Below are 22,399 nucleotides of genomic sequence, written 5' to 3'. Positions count from 1 at the left end.
TACTTTTTTGTGTGGTACTGGGGATTGAACCATTGAGCTATACACCCAGCCTTTTTTATTTTTATTTTTCTGAGAGAGACGGGTTTGATAAATTGCTCAGGCTGGCCTCAAAATTGTAACCCCCCTTGCTCAGTCTCCCGAATACTGGGATACTGGGATTATATTCTTAGCTACAATTCCTGGCTAAAAATGCTAATTCTTTGTGTATGTGTATGTGTGTGTGTGTGTTTCTGGAGATTAAACCCAGGAGCATTCTATCTCTGGGCTTCACCCTCAGCCCTATTTTATATTACTTTTTTAGTTTGAAACAGGGTTTCACTTTGTTGCAGAGGGCCTCACTAAGTTGCTGAGGCTGGCCTCAAACCTGTGACCTTCCTGTCTCAGCCTCCCAAGCGCTGGAATTATAGGTGTGTACCAGCACAACCTGCTAGTATGCTACTTCTTTACACAGGTTAGTCTCAGTTCCAGAGTCTAGTGATCAATAAAAAGGAGGAAACAGTATATGAATAATACTATTTTAAGATCATAAAATAACCCGAAAGACTGAAAATTATAATTTATTTTGGCCTGAAGTTAAATTTATCTAGAGTTTTGGATAAAATATTAGAAAAATGTTTGGTTTAAGCAAATGTGGTTTGGAGAGATTAGAGAAAATACCCATGAATTCACAGTGAATTTTGAGAAAACTAAAAGCTAAACCACATAAGCAGATGAATTGGTAATAAATCAAAATAGGATTTTCTCAACAGAATCTGCTGCAAAGGGAACATTAGGAAACAAATTACTAAAAGCAAACTTTGAGTTCTCTTAGGTACTCAATAGCTTATTCATTTATTTATTTTTGTGGTACTAGGGATGGAACCTACGGGCATTCTACCTTTAAGTTACAACTACAGCCTTTTTAAAAATTTGAAACACGCCGGGCGTGGTGGCGCACGCTTGTAATCCCCGCGCTTGGGAGGCGGAGACAGGAGGATCGCGCAGGTTCGAAGCCAGCCGTGCTGGTGTAAGAGACCCTGTTTCAAAAATATAAAATAGATCTGGGAGTGTAGCCCGGAGGAAGGAGGGCTTCCAGGAACCCCAGTACCACCAAAAAAAAAAAAAAAATTGAAACAGGGTCCCACTTAGTTGCAGAGGGCCTCATTAAATTGCTGAGGCTGGCCTTAAACTTCTGATCCTCCTGTCTCAGCTTCAGAAGTACTGGGATTACAGGATGTGACACCATGCCTGGCTTTTACAGTTGATTTAATTAAGTGATGTATTTATTTATTGGTGTGGTACTGGAGAACTGAACCTCTGAGCTATATCCCCATCCCTTTTCATTTTTTTTTATTTTGAAATAGGGTCTGGCTAGGTTGCTGAGGTCAATCTCAAACTTGTGATCCTCCTGTTTCAGCCTCCCAAGTACTGGGATTACAGGTGTCTACCACCACACCTAGAAAAGGTTGATTTAAATAATAATTGTTTTGTGATATTGGAGATGAAACCTTAGGGGCATTATATCTTTGAACTACACACCAGCCCTATTTTATTTTTTATTTTGAAAGAGGGTCTCACTAAGTTACCATGCACTGGCTTTGAACCTGTGATCTTCCTGCATCATCCTCTCCAGTAGTGGGATTAGAAATATGTACAGCTGGGCGTGGTGGTGCACGCTTGTAATCCCCACGCTTAGGAGGCGGAAACAGGAGGATTGCGCAGGTTAGAAGCCAGACGTGCTGGCGTAAGAGACCCTGTTTCCAAATAAAAATATAAAAATAGGTCTGGGAGTGTAGCCCGAAGGTAGAAGGGGTTCCAGGAACCCCAGTACCACCAAAAAAAAAAAAAAAAGAAACATGTACCACTATGTCTAGCTATAAATAATAATTATTATTTTGGAGTACTTGCAATTGTACCCAGGGGTATTCCGTCTCCAAGCTAAATCCCCAAACCTATTTTATTTTTAAACAGTCTCGCTAGGTTGCTGAGGGTCTGGCTTAGTAGCTGAGGCTGTCCTTGAACCTGCAGTCTTCCTGCCTCATCTCCCAAGTAATAGGATTAGAGGTGTGTGCTACCGCACCTGGCTAAATAATTATTCAAGTATCACTTCCTTCTATTCACTCTCCCAAGGAAAGTACAGCCTCTTGCAGGAAGCAAAATCACAGACTGATCCTGTAAACGTGCCACCTTCCCATGATGGGCCACCAGTTAGAGTCAAGGTGCTGAGCTGTACCTGGGGTGATAAAAGCTGTAGGCTGTTGGCTCTGGCCGCCATTCCTTGCCCTATGCTCAAGCTTCCATCCAAGCCTTTGGCTCTCACTTTGTCTCGGGTCACATACATGGAATGTCTGTGAGGACGCTGCTGAGAGGAGAAGGGGCTGGTGTAGCCCAGTCCATAGGAGAAAGATTCGTGAGGTGCCGACAGTGAATGGGAATGGCTGCTGTCCATGTGCTCCGGCAGCTTCAACTCCTCCATGGTCTTGGAATGCCTGGTTGTGGTTCGGCGTGAGTCCAGAGTGCCCTCGTTACGGTTATTTCTCCCTGAAGGGCTGAGTAAAGTTCTTGTGTCACTGTGTCTGGTGGGAGTTGGGCTGGTGGGAGAGTTCAGGTCCAAGCAGCTGGATGGGAAGTACCTACCGGTAGTGGTATCTGGGATCTGGGCTCTGGCTTCGGAAAGGTTGCTTACAGACTTGGAGTCACTCAGTGCCCCATGGCTTTTGGCCTTGGTCCTGTAGGAGGGACTCCTGGAGGACTGGGGAATGGTGTCTATATAGCTGTGCCGGCTCTGCTTTTCACTGGGCTGCAGGGTCCCAGCTTTGCTCTGGGAGCTTTCCATGAATGAATGGCGGTTCTGCTGGGATCTGCTGCTTGACTTGAGGTACTTTGTGCCTGGACCTTCTGAAGGCTTCGATTCAATATTGAAGTCAAACTCTGTTTTGGACTTGGCTTCTTTTGGGCTGAGAAGATGTGGCATGTTGTTGTTGGTGAGATCTTTGCTGGTGGACCCAGGCTGGGTGCTTGCTTGGTAGGTTTTGGTATGCATCGGACTGAGAGTAGCTCCGGCAAGGTTTCCATTCAGAAAGCTTTCATTGGCAGGAAGGCCTTCATCAGCCCGGGGCAAACCCACACTTAGGTTCTGAATGTCCTTGCTGTTGGACCTGTGGTGAGACTGTAGAGCGGCACCTTTGCTGGCTTGGTTTCTGTGTTAAAAACAAAAGAAGTGTATCAGTTACACTCAATAGCAGGCAAATGCAAAGTATCATATTTTTAAAAAAAGGAAAGAGCCGGGCGTGGTGGCGCACACTTGTAATCCCTGTGCTTGGGAGGCAGAGACAGGAGGATCGCACAGGTTCGAAGCCAGGCGCGTTGGCTTAAGAGACCCTGTTTCCAAATAAAAATATAAAAAATAGGTCTGGGAGTGTAGCCCGGAGATTTCCAGGAACCCCAGTACCACCAAAAAAAAAAGGAAAGAAAAAAAGTGTTCATCGTGTGAGATTCAGAGGTAAACACACCAAGTGTTGTGTGCCTGTGTACTGCTGTCAATCTATAGCCTACTGTGATGTATAATTAAAATACACCAATAAAAGTATGAAAAAAATTGACTTCCTCAAACATGTGTCTACTGATAACAAGTAACCTATCAATACGACGCTCCTCAGACTAAATCATTCTGCAACGAAGCACCAATCCTGATAAAGTTATTCTGGCATCCTTATATGCTTGGCTAACTTGCTGCCAACAGTTTCTGAGTGATAATCTGGTAAACATGCTTTTGCTATGTTGGTATTTCTATAAGTGTTTGTTATAGGATATCTGCTAAGCAGAAGAGAGCTTAGCTATACACTGATACTTTACAATTCTTTTATCTGCTTGAATGTCAGAAGACAACAATTTGACTTGAAGGTTACTGCATTCCTTGAACTTTATGTTTGTTGGTAAAACTTGTAGTCTGCCTCAGAGAGGCATAACTCACAGCACATAAACACAGATATCAATGTTTCTTTTGTCATTAGCCTACATAGTTGAAGAAGGAGAATTCTAGCAATGTACTCATTAAAAGAAAAGGACACTCTAGAAAGAAATGTAAACAGTCCAGTAAGGTTGAAAACATGATGATCAATGTTTATGTGCTGGAGAAGAGGCAATTACTTGGGCTTTTCAGATACTTCCTTGTACACTAAACAGGATTATGTCACTAACAGTTCAGTCACCTCTGTGGATACTAAACAGGGCTCCTCTACTGGATAATAGGGATCTGAAACTGTTAATTGATTGTAAAAGACACAATTTAGTCTTTCCTTCATTTCACACTTCATTATTCTATACTGAGGCCCTCTTTAAGGCTCAAGGCTTCATTTTCTATTTAGTTTAAAATACAAACTATAAGTCCAGAGGAAATCCTTGTCCTGTATCTGAAGGCTGAAACTGACACCACTGAAGTCAGTTTATTCTACTGAAACTAATAAAAAGGACCAGATCATGATCATGGCTTGGAACAGGTTAGAATGTTTCAAAATTAATAATGATTTACACAATTCCCTTTTTATTATGCACTTAGAAAATGTTGTTGTAGCTATAGCTACTGCTAAAAATGGTTCAAATTGGCAAAGTGTTGTTCCCATCACACACTAATTGCAAAAATAAATCCCTGGATTATTTTTTTCAATGCGGAATAGTAACCTGAGAAACTATTCCTTCTAAGTTTCCCTATAAGAATCTACATGCTCAGGCAACACATATAAGGGCTCTTTTTCCATTATACCTTTTAGATGGCAATCTGTCGGAAATCTGAGAGCATCAAAAAATCATCTGCTATTAAGCAAGCCCATGACAACATAGAAGGCCTCATCTTCTAAACACACACACACACTAATCTCTCTTGGTTAGGTCAAAGAATCATAACACTAATCAAGGCCACTTAAATTTGAGCTAACCAACTGGCAAACCTCAGAATTAGAAAGAAATGACAAGGAAAGAAAAGTTTCACATTCTGTTAAAGATATAAACAAAATCCATCCCCAGGTCAATAAAGGACAATCCTTGTATCCTAATGGCTGCATATCTTAAACCTTTAGAACTGCTGGTCAATTTTCACCTTGCTAACTAAAATATATTAGCGACTTTCTGAAAACCCAATGATAGTACTGTCTCATCCCCAAATTGATCTGATAAGTGTGTTGGTTATTTTCTACTCGCCCAATTCCCAATCCACTTTCCACATTTCTGCCTGATCCTGGGCCTCAGGACTCCAATGCTGTGGATTGTGTTTCTGAGGCTCCCTACCAGCCCAGCAGGGAAAGTCATCACAAGGCAAGAGGACAAAGAGTTCAGGGGAGGTGTTCCTTGCTGCTTCCTGGCATTGGCACCCTAACTCAGATCCTAGCCGTGTCCCTCCAAACAATCACTTCCACAGGTGGCTCCTCACACCCAGCTCCTGCTGTCCCTGAGCTCTCAAAACTTCATGTTTCTAGCTTCTTCTTCAGACCTAGAGATTGTAGTGGTAGAGAGACAACACATGCTGATATTGAGAAATGTCTCAAGCTTAAATGAGGACCAGAATGGGACAGTGAAAACAGCTGCTAGAGCGTCTGTCAGCTTCTGGAACTGTTAGAACACTGCTATCAATGTTGAGCACAAACCTACAGGGATCTTATACATAATTCACAGCAATGTAAGACAATTTCTAACATGAAAAAGGAGGCTATAAAGTGAAGGCAGGAACATTTGTCAAAGCTTTAGGTTTTCCAGAAATGCACAAACAACTTAAACTGCTATTTTGAACATTTCTGCCTCTAGATTAATTGGAAGTCATTGAGCTTTGTATATATCATAATTCCTATGTAGAAAGGGCACCATATTATCTGCAAATTGGAGCTCTGCCAAAGTATAACAACAAAGAACAGTTTCAAAAATCCCATAGATCTCTTTGATACAAAACTATAAAGAATCTCTGTTTAACAGCCAATAACTTAAGAAGGTTTTGTATGCAAAACACTCTTAAATGGTTGGCAGATGGACAGATAGATACTATATTTGCTTAAAATAAGTTTAAAAGTAAACATAAAAGGCACCAAGCAACATTTTTAGAAGAAGCCTGGTGAAGCAGAACTGGTGAGAGAGGAGTATAGGGTGGCTAAAGTACCATCACACTATGTCTGAAGTGACAGGAACCTCAGGAGAGCCTGAAGAAGCTGAGTACTGCCTGAGTCTACTGCCTCCTATATAGGAAAAAATTGGAGTATGTGGTTCCAGGGACAGGGTGATGGAATATGAAGTGGCAACCAATGGATATAGTATTGTGAGCACTTCCAAAATTGTCCTGGGAGGTCCGTAGAAGCCTTAGTTTCTGATGAGATCCAAGCTAGAATTATTGTCCCTAACAGGAATGGCTTCTTGCTAAGTAAGGAGCTTAGGCAAATGCCACAAGAAAGGCCTCATATGCATGTAACATAAGGTAAGAGTATTCACACAGAAACCATTTAGGACTTTAAAAATGCATTCAATAGTGTTAACACCTGAGAATGAAGTCTTTCAAATCTTTTTTTTTCTATTTTACTATTTACTTGTTTATTTGTGTGTGGGTGGGAGGCAGTACTAGGTACCAAACCCAGAGGTGCTCTACCTCTAAGCTACACATATTTTTGCAGTACTGTGGCAATACTAGATACCAAATTCACGGGCATTTGACCTCCGAGTGACACCCTAGCCTGAGTTTTTATTCTTTATTTTGAAACAGGGTCTCACTGAGTTGCAAAGGGCCTAAGTAGCTGAGGCTGTCCGCGAACTGCGATCCTCCTGTCTCAGCCTCCCAAATACTGGGGTTAAAAGTGTGTGCCACCAGCACATTTTTAATATAATTTTAAAACAAATAAACTAGCGAAGAATGGTCTATGAAATGTAAGATGTAATGGGAAACAATAACTGAAACCAGTCATTTTACAGAACAGTAAATATCTCTGAAATACAATCACATTACTGTAGATAAGCAGAGCAAATGATTATCACCAGTTAATGGATGTCCTCCCAGACCTCAAAGTATCAGATCCTGAGCTTTCAAAATTCCAATGTATTTTTTAAAATGGTCTTTGTGGAGGGATGACTAGAGGGAGGAGTGAATTTTAAAAGCTTCATTTTAAGCATTATTATTTTCTATTTCTCTCTTTTAATTTTGTGAATTTTTTGTGTGTTGAGAATCAAATCCAGGACTTTGCATAGGCTAGACATTTATCTTCTAACAGCAGATGAAAGAAAATTATTTATATCTCCTGTAATCTAATAATCCCAGCTGCCAAGACCAATTTAAGAGATGAAGACAGACAGGGAAATCTTGCCTAGAAAACTGTCCTCCTGCAGATGCGGCCAACAACCATAGAATGTTGGGGTCTGAAAAGACAACTTGACTGATTCAACCTCAGGTGTGTGTGTGTGTGTGTGTGTGTGTGTGTGTGTGTGTTTTCAGGAAAAAAAATTAAAGAGTAAGCAAAAAATTGTATTTAAAAAGCACCATTTTAATTGCTAACTTTAATATTTCCATACACTTAATTATGAAAAATTACTTTCTCTATTCAACAATTAAAAGACAGGAACAATAAAACACATGACCCTTCTAAGGAGCCAACCTACTTGGTTCCTTTGAAAAGACTGTCCCAGGTACAGTTCCTCCCACATGTTTGACATCCTCTTCTCCTTCCAGGAGTCCCCTCCCCCATCCTTCTTCCTCCAGGTATCACTCCTGGGTTCCATTTATACAGAATCTTATAGTTCTTGAGGCTAGAAATCTCCTGAGGTGCTACCTCAATGCTACCTTTCTCAGAGAATACATAGGTTTCCATAATATACTTGTTAAAGATAAGAAAGTCTTTAAGACCCACACAACTCTTTAATTATAGTTCTGAATCATGTAATAAGCATAAGGAAGATATTTTTGAATAAAGAGGGCTTTCCTTCTTTTTTTCTAATTGCATAATTTTAGCAGCCACCTCCTCCACCTACTTATAAGACCAACACTTGCATCTGTATTTCCTTAAAAGGGAATATTTACCTATTAGACAATGTGCTGCTTTCCACGTGATAAGGTTTCCTTTTTGCTGACCTTGAAGGGGAACGATCCAAAAGTCTCTGGGTTTGAAATGTAGGGTGATTCAAACATTGCTCTGTCAAGTATCTGTCAGCTGGGTCCAACTTCAGTAAATTCTTAGGAAATAAAGTTTAAGATTGGACATTACAAAATCAAAATTAAATTCTAATTCAAACTTATTTGTTCTTCATAGAAAAGAAGTACATGATCAATGCAGAATATCTAGCAAACACAGTTTGGGGAAAAATATCTAAGTGACCCATAATTTCACCATTGTCCTCTTTCTTGGTAGATATCCTTCCAGCCCTTAGTTGAATTATCTACCAACCTATCTCTTTTAAAACATCTAGGTCATGTTATACACAAAATTTTTACTTATATTTTACAATAATTTAAACATTTAAAAATCTTTTTTGATGGGTGTATATTCACATTGTTTATCTCTGTTCTATTCCAAGTTCCCCTTTCTGAAGCTCAGCAATTTCTTGCCCAACCTTCTGCAACTATATGTTTTACATATCTCTATTTGTTCTTTTTATTTTATTCAAGTAGTAGCATACATACAACTGTCTGCATTTAAATTCTTCCCACTTGACATGTAATAATTTTTGTGTGTGGTACTAGGGATTGAACCCAGGGCCACTCTACCATTGAGCTAGATCCCCAGCCCTTTTTATTTTTTATTTTGAGATAGGGTTTCGCTAAATCCCTGAGGTTGTCTTTAAACTTGGGATCTTCCTGTCTTAGCTTTCCTGGGATTAGAAGCATGTGCCAGCATACCGGAACTTGACATACAATCTTAACAGTTCATTCCACACTGGTAGAGCACTTCAACCTGGTGGTTGTTTTTTAGCAATTCCCAAATGACAAATTTTCAGGTTGTTTTTCTTATTTTGTTATTATAAACAATGAGGCAACAAATAATCTTACATTTTTATTTTTTGCAGTGCTGAGAATTGAACTCAGGGCCTAGTGCAGATAAGCACTCTACCATTGAGTCCTATCTGAAGTCCATTTAGATCTTATTTGCTTTTCACTAATTAATGCTGAGGCAAACACCTAAAATTTTTCATAGGCTAAACTCCTAAAGACGGAACTGCTAAGTATGCAAACTTTTAAGGATTATTTTCTGTATAGGATAGTTGTCTCATATTATACTCCTCTCAACAATTGAACGAGTACCAGTTTTTTGGCACCCTCATCGCAACAAGGATTCTTATTTTGTTACTACTTATAAATTTTATATGTATGTTTGTATAGTAGGACTTGAACCTATGGGGATTCTACTTCTGAGATACACCCCTAGCTCTTTTTATTTTGAAACAGGGTCCCACTAAGTTGCTGAGAGTCTTACTAAATTGCTGACACTAGTCTCAAACCTGTAATCCTCTGTCTCAGCCTTGACAGGAACTGGGATTATAGAGGTTCATCACCACTCCTGGCTCTATCTATCTATCTATCTATCTATCTAGTGGGGGGGGTACTGGGGGGTGGAACCCAGAGCTTTCTACCTCTGAGCTATACTCCCCAGACTTATTTATTTATTTATTTATTTTGTGGTACTACTGGGGTTCCTGGAAACCTTCTACTTCCGGGCTACACTCCGATATATATATATATATATATATATATATATATATATATATATATATATATATTTTTTTTTTTTTTTTTTCGGAAACAGGGTCTCTTAAAAGCCAGCAAGGCTGGCTTCGAAGCTGTGTGATCCTCCTATCTCTGGCTCCCAAGTGTGGGGATTACAAGCCTGCACCACCATGCCCGGCTCCCGGACCTATTTTCTATTTTATTTGGAAATAGGGTCTCACTAAGTTGCCGAGAGCCTCACTAAGTAGCTGAGGCTGGCTTCCAACCTGTGCAATCCTCCTGTCTCAGCCTCCCAAGCGCGGGGATTACAAGCGTGCGCCACCACGCCCGGCTAAATTAGATATTTAAAAGACGGGATCTTGCAACTGTTGTAGCTCACATCTTTGACTACTAGTAAGGTTCAATGCTTTTATAAGTTTAGTGGTTACATATGCATATATATATATTTATTTTGTATTTCTGCACTATCCTTATTTATTTGTAAGAGTTCTTTGTCCATTAAGGCACTATTCCTTTGTTTTATGTGGCATATATTAGATTCTTTGCAATTAACATTTTTTCTTTCAATATCAGATATCTTAGTAACTGGACAAGATTTTAAAAGGTAAATTCTTAATATTAGTTTTATTTACAAACCTGGAAAATATCTAAAGAATATAACCTACATATCCTGACAAAACAATAGAGCACACTGAAATTTGCTCTTTGAGTGAATTTCCATCACTCACAAATCCAACCTGAGGGTTGTTTCACTCACAAACTGTGAAATTCTAGCACTTACAAATCCATCTGTAGCTCACTTTCATTGGTTTTGCCCAGAGTTAATCTCTTTGTGACCCACTGTTGAACAGCAAGAACAAATTTGCTCTTAATAAGACAGACTTCAATTTCAGACAACGACCTTCAACTTAGCACCACAGAAAATTTGAATTCTAATCCCACTGTGTACAGAAATATTCACTTTTGGTTGAAAGATTCTGTTTATTGAAACCCAAGCCCCTGATTACAGGCAAGTAGATTTATATTCAAATTGATTCAGATGCTAATTCTGAAATAATCCAAATTCTTTCTTTTTACCTTATTATTGAACAAAAACTATGGGGTATATAAAATGGTCTTGTTCTCACTAGCAAACAGTTAACAATTTGAGCACATTCTGAATGTATAGTTCAATAAAATCATTTTCTTACTGTTAAATAAATTTGACAGTAAACACGTTTAAAAGTAGGAATTAGAATATTCAACTTTCAAACTGGTAGAGGTCCATAAAAATTCAGGATATAGTTCTACTTTTGTCTGTGCTGCCTTTTAATCAGTACTTGCTTTTATTTAGGTGCTATATTGGTGACTGATAATTACATTTGGTAATGATTTTTAAAAATTCAATAATTTTTGATAAAAAGACAAAAGGCAGAGGACATGAAATCATATTTACCATTTTCCCTATTTTTTCTATCTACATTTTAAAATTTACCAAATAACTGAAGTTCTAATCAATAATATTGATTGCATGAAAAGTATTGACAAAGTCCAATAGATTTTAGTGATAATTTATGCATAACTGAACTGAAAGAGCTTTGCAGGTGGTTCTTTTATTTTTTCTTTGTTTGGTGGTACTGAGGATTGAACACAGAGACATTCTACCTTCAAGGCACATATCCAGCCCATTTTTATTTCATATTTGGAAACAGGATCTCGCTAGGTTGATAACGAGTCTTACCACTTGCTGAGGCTGTCCTTGAACTTGTGATCCTCCTGTCTCTGCCTCCCAAGAACTGGAATTACAGGCATACACCACCATGTCCAGCTAAACGGGTTCTTATTTTTAAGAGCATTTTCCAATCTGTGTTCAGAACATTAGTACTTAAAGTTTTATGAAAAACAGTATTCAGTATTTAATTTTTAGAAATGTGGAGTGAGATAGAAATGCTTCTTTACTATGAGATTTCTAAAAGCATTTAGAGATTTGGGAATATTGTGAATCTCTTCAAAAGGTTATATGGTATGTGGCCTTTCCCAAATGCCACCCCCACTCCACCTCCATACCTATTTACACTGTGTTCCATGGAACACAGATTAACATAATTTAATGCACAGCAAAGATCTAAGAATACAGTTCGGTAATTTCCAACTGTGCTAAGTATGTCTTTTAAAGGCTCTGTGCACAGTGAAGCCTCCACTGATTTTGATGGCACAAAAATCAAACAGATCCACTAATGGGTGTTTTTTGAAGCTCTACTATCACACAACTAATGCTTGCTTATGAGTTTGTTGGCTGAAACTAAATTTGGGGAAATATGAAAAATAGTTCTCCCTTAAGGGGCTGACTATCTGTCTACTGGGGAAGAAAACCTTGAATAAAAAATTTGAGGGTGGCTGGGTATGGTGGTGTGTGCCTATAATCCCAGCACTTGAGACTGAAACAGAAAGATTGAAGGTTTAAGGCCAGCCTCAGCACTTAGTAGGACTCTGTTTCAAAAAATAAAATATGGCTGGGGGTATAGCTTGGAGGTAGAATGTCCCTGGATTCAGTCTCTAGTATATCCTCCAAAATAATTGAGGGTGTTTTTAGTAGTCCAGGGCAGGATTTTTCTGAAAAGGGTGGGCTAGGACAAGGAGGAATACTCATACCACATTAATTGTAAGAGGGACCCTGACAGGTCTAAAGAAGAGCCAGCAAGAACCATTTGTCTTGGACAGAAGAGGTCAAGTCAGAAGAAGAGAAGAAGCATTAGGTCCATTGATTCAATCATTGTATAGACTATGAGAAGCCTTCAGTATCATGTAAGAAAATCCTAGAATCTCTTTTCCTTCACCATTCATGTTAACATTTGTTTTTAAACCTATTCCTGATCAGCTCTTGAGTGTTAACACATTCTTACTATTCTGCCCATTTTAGGAAAGTAAATTAGGAATCTCATCCTGTCTAAATGAACTATAACAATACCAGATTCTGCTGCAATTTTAAGTAAATTACATGCCTTTTAACATGACATAGTCCCCCATTATTCAGAATTCTACATCTACAAACAAAACATTGAATTCATAAAAGCAAGCTATGTTCACAAGAGAATCAATAAAGCAAAGGACATTTTTTTCATACAGATAATAACATCAACTTCTCCTACCTTCATTAGGTCAAGTAAAACACTATTTAAAATTCCAAGGTATCTTCTCTCCAATGACTGCGGATGGTTAACAGCCGGAAACTGTAAGGACAACACAAGGGCAACATCAGCATGTGGGGACAGAGGTGTGTACATGTGCTTCTGAGTAGTGCAGAAGGGAGCCACCAAGCAGAAGTTGTTACCTTAGTGTAAACCTGAGTCAAATTCCTATCCATGTATTACTTTTGTTATCCATGTATTTTGGTATGAATTAATAGAAATGGATGTTAAATAACAGTGAAAATCACAGGTAAAATATGATACTTCAATCTAGGCAAACAACACTGAGGCATGTAAAATAGACCAAAATAGAAACATCTCAAACTGTATTTATAAAGTTTATAAAGTATTGTCTGCTTATACAATTCAGTTCTAAAATAGCTTATACAGAATTTGCTTATATATATAATTCTTAATTACTGATAATAATTGGGAGACTAAGAGAAGGGATATAATTATACCACATAAGAGGTTATGGCTTTTTCTCAAGAATATATTATTTACTCCTGAAAATAGTTAATAAGAAGAAAAAGGCAGCAAGATGCCATAACTGAAAGGCCACAGAAATAGAAGCAGTAAATTCAGGTACGCATTCTGTTACTGCTTTTAATATACTTTTTAATGGCTAGTTTTCAAATTCTTCCTTTTTCTAAGTTGAAACATAGGTGTCTAGATTAACAAATGGATTTTTTTTTGTCACTGGGGACTGAAACCAGGAGCATTCAACCTCCTAGCTACACCTCCAGCTCTTTTTATTTATTTTTTTTGTTTTGAAACAGGGTCTTCCTAGGTTGCTGAGGCTGGCCTTGAACCTGCGATCCTCCTGTTTCAGCCTCCCGAATACTGGGATTACAGGCATGGTCTAACAAATTAACTTTTAATAAAATGAGGAGGAGGGGTCAAGTTTATGTAGATGTCCTATCCTCTCCTCTGCCAACTAACATTTGGCAATGTCTGAGTAGATGCTGAAGCACCAGGTAATATGTCTGGAAGAGCTCAATGTCATGAGATCCCTCCAAATGGGGGAACTAGTTTTCTTCTAATACATATCTCTTGTATACCAACATAAGAATATTTCAAACTACAGAAATCTCTACTATGTTAAACTAGTGAATAGAAGGTCTAATTATATAGTAAACTTTACATAGAATATTTAGGGAATAATTATGACATCTCCACACTGTGCTCAGTAGAGCAGGAAACACAAAATATGGGTAATACCTTAACCTTGCACTTGAGGCATCAATTGTCTTTTGGGAAAACAATCAGTACAGCCATATGTTCTAATCAAAGCTCAGAGAAAAATGAGACCAAGCTATTTTGTGGCTTTAGAAGAAAGAACCTGTGGGTGACATTTGAAATAGTTTTTGAAACATAGAAAAATGTGGCCAGGCATGGTGGCACATAATTGTAATCCCAGTACTGGGGAGGCTAAGACAGGAAGACTGCAGGTTCGTGGCCAGCCTCAGCTACTTTGTGAGGCCCTCTTCAACTTGGTGAGACTCTGTTTCAAAATAAAGAATAAAAAAAATAGGGCTGGGGGTGTGCCTCATTGAGAATGCCCCTGGGTTCCATCCCTAGTTCTGCAAAGAAAAAAAAAGATAGAAAAATGTGAAGACAGAGAAAAGTGGGGCAGCACTTTCTAGACAGAGGAAGAAGGAAAAACATGAACTTAACCCAGACACATAGGCAAAAACTTAAAATTGATTCCTGAGGGAAATAATTCTATGCAAGGCATTTTAGGGATTATTATTCTTACTTTAGACATGAGGAAAAGGATGATCAGAAAGTTCAAATAACTGGTTCAAGGAAAGTTACATAATTCACAAGCAATAGAACTAGTATTTGTACCCAGGCCTGTGATCCAAGCCCACACTCTTTCTAAACTGAGGCACCTCTCCTAAGGGAGGTGCAAAAGCTCCTTTTGATCTTGTTAGAGCATTAAATATCAGCCCAAAGAGAGAGACATCTGCCACACCATGATAAAAGACCCTATACAGGTACATTCTAATTAATACATTGCTGCTTCTGAAGTCTATCTTATGCTACCAGATCCCCTCTTCTTTTCTTTTTTGGAAATGACATTTCATTGATAAGAAAATTAATTCTGAAAGTCAAAAGGCATTAGAAAATATTCTAATAAAATGATCAAACAAACTCATAACAAGAAATAATTTATTTGCTTTTGAATGAAATCTACCTTTCTCATATGAGATAGTTCAATGAACAGCCAAAACTTAAGGACAGAAGTTTACACTATATCCCAGTCAGTAGTTTGTTTCTTTTCTTAGTCACCTGGCCAACATAATATGATGGAGTAACTCTTTACTAAGCCCTGGCTATATGACAGTCACTTGTCTGGGCATCTTATATATAACATTTCACCTTCATACCAGTTGATACTTTTGCTATTATCATTTTATACATGAAGAAATTGAGGCACAGGATAGTGAAATAACTTCTTGAAGTCATTCAAGTAGTAAATATGGAGTCAGGCTTTAAATCTTGTGGTTTTAACACCAGAGCTCGCGCCCTATGCTATAGGACATCAATTGTTATTTTTTCCAAATAATGTATATAGCTAGAGCAATATCTTGTGGATTTTCCACTCTATACAAGAGTGGATCCAAAAGCACATAACACTGGATTTTAGTTATTGATGGACTCACGGCAAAGGCACTCCACAGGACCTACGCGCTTAGCTGTATGTCACAGACATTCTCATAAAGAAAAAAAATTTTCCCTCAAAAGATGTTGTTAAACTTCTAAAGAGACTGAACTAATTATGTTAAGATACCACAAACACTTTTAAACTAAAATGTAAACGTTTTAAGGTTCATAAAAATCAGTGTGTCATGGAAGCAGCAATTTCCGTGAAGGATATTTATAAACAGCCCTCTCAAATGCTGTCTAGTATTTTATAGAATATTGTTTATGAGGAGATCAGTGAACAAATAGGAGCACTGACGAATGAGGAAAATATACCCTCTGCGTGGCCTTTCTGAGTTAAACAGCAATTAGAAAGCAGGATGATGAAGTGGAAAATGAAGTACTTTATTATATGCTGTGCTTTTCTTTTTTTCCCCAGTACTGGGGGTTGAATTGAGGTGCATTCTACCTTTAAGCTACACCCCAGCTCTTTTGTATTTTGAAACAAAGTCTCACTAAGTTGCCGAGGGCCTCCCTAATTGTGGAGGCTGGTCTTGCACTTACAATCTTCTTGTTTCAGCCTCCCAAGTATTGGCATTACAGGTATGTACTACTGCGTGCAGGTACATTATACGTTTTTTAAATAATTGTACAGCTTTCTAATTATTTCACCATGAAAGTCTTAATTGTTCAGTTAGTGTGTAAGTCATTAAGGCCAGGTATCATGTCAGATTTGTTTGTATCTCTTCAAGAACCCAGAATATAGCCTCGTAAGCCAGGCCAAGAACAGGCCAGCTATTGGACTTGAGCTTAATGTTCCAGCAGTTGTTTTTCAAATCCTGAGGTGAACTATTCATTCACTCAACACTCTTCAACCTAGGTATGCTGCAAATATAATGGTGCACAGAACAGTTCATTTCTGTGCACCATTATATTATATAAGAACATCATTACTACAATGAGGATACATACTTCCAAACAGCTACTTAAATCTCTTTTATTCTCTAAGCAATAAGTAGTACAAATAGAAGATGTGACAGAGTACTACACGAATCTTAGGAGAGGGACTACTTGTTCAGCCTGGAATGCTCCAGGACATCATGGAGGAAGGAGATTTGATCTGAGTCTACGTGAATGTTGGGAGCACTAGAGAAGTGGAAATGCGGTATAACAGAAGCCACATTTCAAGAGAATGGTATGGTGGGAGTAGTAGATAAGGCAGTCCAAGAACAGGGTCAGGGAGAAGGTGGAGATGAGGCCTGAGAGCCAAGGAAAATGAGTTCTGAATTCGACCCTAAGAATCTTAAAGTTCATCAGCAGCCCTGTAGAAGTTTTTAAACAGAAGGGATATAGAATGAAATGTATGGATTGAGACTTAAGCAAAGAGAGAAAGTTCAAGAGATCAGTTTAGGAAGTACTGTCTATAGTTCAGGGTAATGGTGAAAGGAGCATTAGAGATGGAGAGAAAGGAAATAAAACTGAGCTTCAGTGCTGAGATGCTACGGATAAGATCCATCAGCTCTTTAGTGAAGATCTCCCAGATGAGCTAGTTTCTGTGTCAGATACTCCAGTCCAGTGATAGCACTGATTATTTCTGTACTTGGGGAACTTATATGCTAGTGGAGGAGAACTAGAAGTTAATACTTAATGAGTAAGCAAACATGTGAAATAATTCCATACTGTGAAAAGTGCTATGATATATAAAGGTACTATGGGGAGAGAGACTGGGGGTATAGTAGGTGGGAAGACAGAGAAGGCCTTCTTTGAGTGCATATTTATGGGAAGAAAAAAGGGGCCAGATAAGGGAAGAATTTTCCTGGGAGAAGAAGTCACAGGTCTCAAATACATGAAGCTGGCAAACCTTGGTATGTTTTCAGAAGCCTAAAAACAGGCAAGTGTGATGAGAATTTGCAGAGAGTGAGGAATGGCAATAGATAAAAAAAAAATCAAGGTCAAGGAGCCAGAGGACTTGGATTAGGCAAGGTCTCAGGCTATGTCAAGAAACATGGATTCTTAGTGAAAGGAAAAAATTAGTATTATGACTAACTTTGTAAATTTAATGGCTTTTCTTTTCTGCTGGATTGAGCACAACCCTGTTCCCCTTTTGTGTGATACTGGGAATGGAACCCATGAGAATTCTACCTCTGAGCTACAATCCCAGCCTGATTTTATTTTTTATTTTGAAACAGGGTCTTGCTAGGTTGCTGAGGCTGTCCTCCAACATGTGATCCTCCAGTCTCGGCCTCCCTAGTACTGGGATTATAGATGTATGCCACCACGCCCAGTAGGCAAGTCCAATTTATTGTCACATTTCCAGCAGCTAGTATGACAAATGTTCAACAATTGATAAACTAACCTGTTCAATGACATGTGCTATTCGTACCCAAATTAGTGGCCATAACTTCGTTGAGTTTGACTTACAAAAGCAAAAGTAAAAAGAGAAAAATATGCCCAAGGAAATTTAGATACTTTTGGAAGAGGGAAAGAAAGCAGAAAGAGATAAAAGAGGAACTGTGTGCCTCAGTTCATTCATGTGTTTCACATCCACTGAGTCTACCAGGAAGCTGGGGTTGTGTTGACCACTGGTGTGTGAGTAATTGTGTTCTCCACAGGGAAATTAACTGAGACCCTGAGAATCAAAAAAAGAGAGTGCTTCCAAATTGCAAGGTGACATAGATTGAGAATAACACAGTTAAGACAAAGGAAGGAAGTGATGGTTAGATCATTTTATACTTCCTGCAATGACCACCAATTGACATGTTGGCCCCATAGAGTATTTGAAAACTTAAAAAGTCACCTTTGGGGTAGAAGATGAGAGAGGCAGCCTGTAACTCACTAGTCACCCCAAGGAGTTGCCTCTGAAAGTTAGATGTTCCTTTTGGGGAAAAAGTTCATACTTTCTAAGATGCTTCTTAGTCTATTCTCAGAAAATCAAGTTTTGTACAAAGTTAGCAAGTCTAGGGAAGGATGTATAAGACAATACACTGGTTTTAAAATATTTGATGTTTCATTGTCAATGGACAGGGAATATCTTCTAGAATAAGAACCTTTAAATCTGCATAAGGCAAGTATTCATGGCTTTCCTCAAATCACTATAAACACATTTGCTCAAGTAAGCAGCAGACCTTCATATATTTTGGGGTGGAAAGCTTAATATATTGGATAAAGACAGTCTATGATAATCAAGGTTTAGAATATAATAATATACATGTGTAAAAAAAGTTAAAATTTTTGAATGTATAAGTTAAAAAACATGAGCAGCTCTTACTTTCAAAATCTGAGCACTTCCTACCCCAACATTGCAGAAGACAGAAATAAAATGTGATGGGATTATACACATTAGAATATGAAAGAGAATAGTATTCAAAGGCTAGTTTAGCATTCTACTGTGCAATGAACAATGAGTTAAGTATTGCAGTATTGATTTCATTTGGGGTTTTAGCAAAACCTCTTACCCGGAGTCCATGGAAGCGAGGATTACTGTAGAAAAGCTTCATTTGTTCAGATGGAAGAGGTCCTAGCACCTTCTGAATAGTAAAGAGTTGGTCGATTTCACTTTCTCCAGGAAATAAGGGCTGTCCATCACTGAGTTCCCCAAGAATACAGCCCACTGACCACATGTCTACAGACTTCCCATAAGGGGCTCTGCAAAGCAAAGGGAGATATCATCTTGGCAACTGAAGAAATACAATGTTTTAAAACTTTCCAAATTATTTTGAACAGATTAATGAGTCAAAGCACATTTGTAGCCATGCGGGGTGGTACATGCCTGTACCCCAGTACTTGAGAGGCTGGAAACAAGCATCACAGGTTCGAGACCAGCCTCAGCAACTTAGGTCCTCAGTAACTTAGTAAGCTCCTGTTTCAAAATAAAATAAAATAAAATAAAATAAAATAAAATAAAATAGGGTTGGTAGTATAGTTCAGAGTTAGAATGCTCCTGGGTTCAATTCCCAATATCCCTCTCTACCAAAACATATTGCATACTTAAGGCATTAAAAGTGCCATTAGAAAAAAGTAATACTGAAAATAAGGAGTTATGGATATCTAAGTAAAAATTCAGAACTCAAGTGAGTAAACCTACACTAATAAAGACATCAGTTTGGTGACAATTTAGCATTCACTAATTTGAAATCTTGATATATCTTGAACATGAATGGCTTAATAAATCCCGATGTAGTGCATATGACTGATAGTTAACATCTCAGTTGGGAAATGAAATTCTCCCAAGAAATGCATTTTCTAGGTAATTATACTTTAGCTATCTAAATGTCAAAAAGTTATTTTTTCTACCTTTTGAGTTCGTCTATTAAAATGTACTATGAACTTGTGTGTCTTCTTAAGCAAATACTGAATATTGTTTAACCTTTGATCACTTAGTTTCATGTTTTGTAATACGTAAGATTATACTAAGTTCTACTGTATTGACTTGAGTATAATTATACTCTATCTGGAGCTTTTCCCTGTGGCACTAGGGATTGGTTGAACACAGGGGTATTTTAGCATTGAGCTATAAATTCAGCCCTTTTTTATTTTTTATTTTGAAACAGGGTCTTACTAAGTTGTGGAGGGCTTTACTAAGTTGCCGAGGATGGCTGCAACCCCATTATCTTCCTGTCTTGGCCTTCCAAATCCTGGGATTACAGGCATGTGCCACTACACCCAGCTATATTGGGAGCTTTTTGAAACCCATTTTCCTCAAAGCAATTTTTTAGTTTTCTTAGGAGTTTATGGCTCTCATCTTGGATATATGTTTACCAAAAAGATTTAGGAGGAGAGTTGCTGTTAAAAACAGAGGCCATATATGAATATTTAGTTATCCCCCAGTTTTATACTTGTACTCTACTATCTACAGCCTTAAGTCAATTATTTATGGCAGAATAAATAAGAAACTATGTATATTTTAGTTTCAAACTAAAATATAAACAAGCTTTAATAAGGAAAAGCCAAAAAAAACCCTGAAAGAATATGGAATGAAATTCTAGGATGTCACATGATATAATAGTAACATAATACCTTTAAGCCAAAGCAGTGTTAACATTATACAGAATAAGTTTCTAAGATAATAAATCACAGCAATGATAAGGCAATATTTCATTTATTGAATTTTGGTCCCACAAAAACCTAGGAACCATTAAGAAGACCTCATTAAAATCTTTTGGTAGCTTGCTAGGGAAGGAAGGATACTCCTCTTTCTTTCATATATGTTTGAAGGAGAAACATGTTTCTTGAAGGGAAACATGTTATTCTATGGTACTAGATGGAGAAACCTACAGAAAATCTCCACATATCCTTGACAAGCTATTTTTCTTCTGTCATCTGATTTGAATAATTTATGCAGCTGGAATTATTTTGAATGTCAAAGACAAAGCCCTGAGAATGTATAAAAATGAAAGTTCTTAATGTGAAACCAAATATTCACTGATTTCAAAATGGAATTTTTACAGAAATATCATGGGTCATTAACTAGTACTTGACAGTCAATTACCAATATCAAATTTAGCTTAAATTAGTTGCCCTTTCCTCATTCACTTTGGATAGCTACCACACATCTCTAAATAAAACCTAAGTTTTCCAAGAATGATCAACTTCATACTCATTTTTTCACTGGCAAACAGTGTTCAGTAAATTCAAATTTTAATCCTTGCCACACCCCTAAAATAAACTATACATGTCAGTGAGTCCAAAAAGGGACACAGGAGAAGAAATATAGACAGAAAGAATTAAAAATCTGATATCCAAGATTAAAAATTAGTGCAGAAATCTAAAACTCTGTCCACAACCAATAAAAGGATAATAAGGCGACTAACCATTATTTATTTCTCAATATAAAGCACACTTTTGATTTAAAAAATAGTAAAAACTTTCAGGTGGGTATGGTGTAGCATGCTTGTAATCCCAGTACTTGGGAGGCTGAGACAGGAGGATCTGGGTTCTTGGCCAGCCTCAGCTACTTAGTAGTGAGGCCCTTCTCAACTTAGTGAGACATTGTTTCAAAAAAAAAATTGGGCTGGGGGTGTAGTTCAAAGTTATAATGGTCCTGAGTTCAATCCCCAGCAACAACAACAAAAATAAATAGTAAACTTTCACAAACTGATGCCAATGATTCTTATAGACTCTAGGTCAGCAGTGAATCAAGAATCAAGAATTACCACTAGATGGTTGGAAGATACTGGTAAATGAATAGTTAACATTCATAAAACTCTCAGTAACTTAAACATGTAGTCATCATGCTCTTTAGAATTCCAGAGATTTATATTGCTATTAAGTAAAAAGTATCTTTTTTTTTTTTTGCAGTACTGGGGATAGAACCCAGGAGCATTCTACCTCCAAGTTACAACTCTAGCCCTCTTTTTTTATTCTTTATTTTGAAACAGGGTTTCACTAAGTTGCAGAGGGCCTTACTAAGTAGCTGAGGTTGCCCTGAACCTGAGATCCTTCTGTCTCAGCCTCCCAAGTACTGGGATTACTAGCATGCACTACCACAGCTGGCTCTAAAAAGTATCTTTTAAGAATGAAAATTCTCAGCTGGGTATGATGGCACATGCCTGTAATCCCAATACATGGGAGGCTGAGACAGGATGATCACAGTTCAAGGACAGCTTCAGCAACCTAGTGTGAGACTCTATTTCAAAATAAAAAGAAAAAGGCCTAGAGGTGTGGCTTAGAGGTAGAACGCCTTCTAGTTTCAATCTCTAGTAACACACACACACACACACACTTCAATTTCTCATATGCTCCAGATACATATATGGTTCACTAAAGAGATAAAATCTAAATTTGTTTGTCATCATTATTTCTATTTCTAATTGTATTTGTATAGCATGTCTTTTTCCATTCTTGGGTGGTCTCAAAGAGGGAAATAAATATACTACAACTAGGACAGACAATTATTCAAACTATGTAATGGAGATCAGGATTA

General features: G+C 37.9%; 1 protein-coding gene across 2 annotated transcripts in view; it reads right to left on the bottom strand.

Moving 5' to 3' along the window:
- The window catches only part of CDKL5 (cyclin dependent kinase like 5), a gene marked incomplete at both ends in the record, with an annotated part of 117,997 nt that overhangs the window by 24,177 nt on the left and 71,421 nt on the right, over positions 1–22,399 (bottom strand). For both annotated transcript variants that reach the window (XM_080719552.1, XM_080719553.1), the window contains 4 exons: positions 2,213–3,179; positions 8,021–8,172; positions 12,790–12,870; positions 18,933–19,122. In XM_080719552.1, coding sequence (XP_080575678.1) covers positions 2,213–3,179; positions 8,021–8,172; positions 12,790–12,870; positions 18,933–19,122 — 1,390 coding nt within the window. The remainder of the gene's footprint in view (positions 1–2,212; positions 3,180–8,020; positions 8,173–12,789; positions 12,871–18,932; positions 19,123–22,399) is intronic.

This window comes from Muscardinus avellanarius (genome assembly GCF_963383645.1).
Source record: "Muscardinus avellanarius genome assembly, chromosome: X".
Classification (NCBI taxonomy): Eukaryota; Metazoa; Chordata; class Mammalia; order Rodentia; family Gliridae; genus Muscardinus; species Muscardinus avellanarius.
This window is presented reverse-complemented; position numbering and strand designations above follow the sequence as displayed.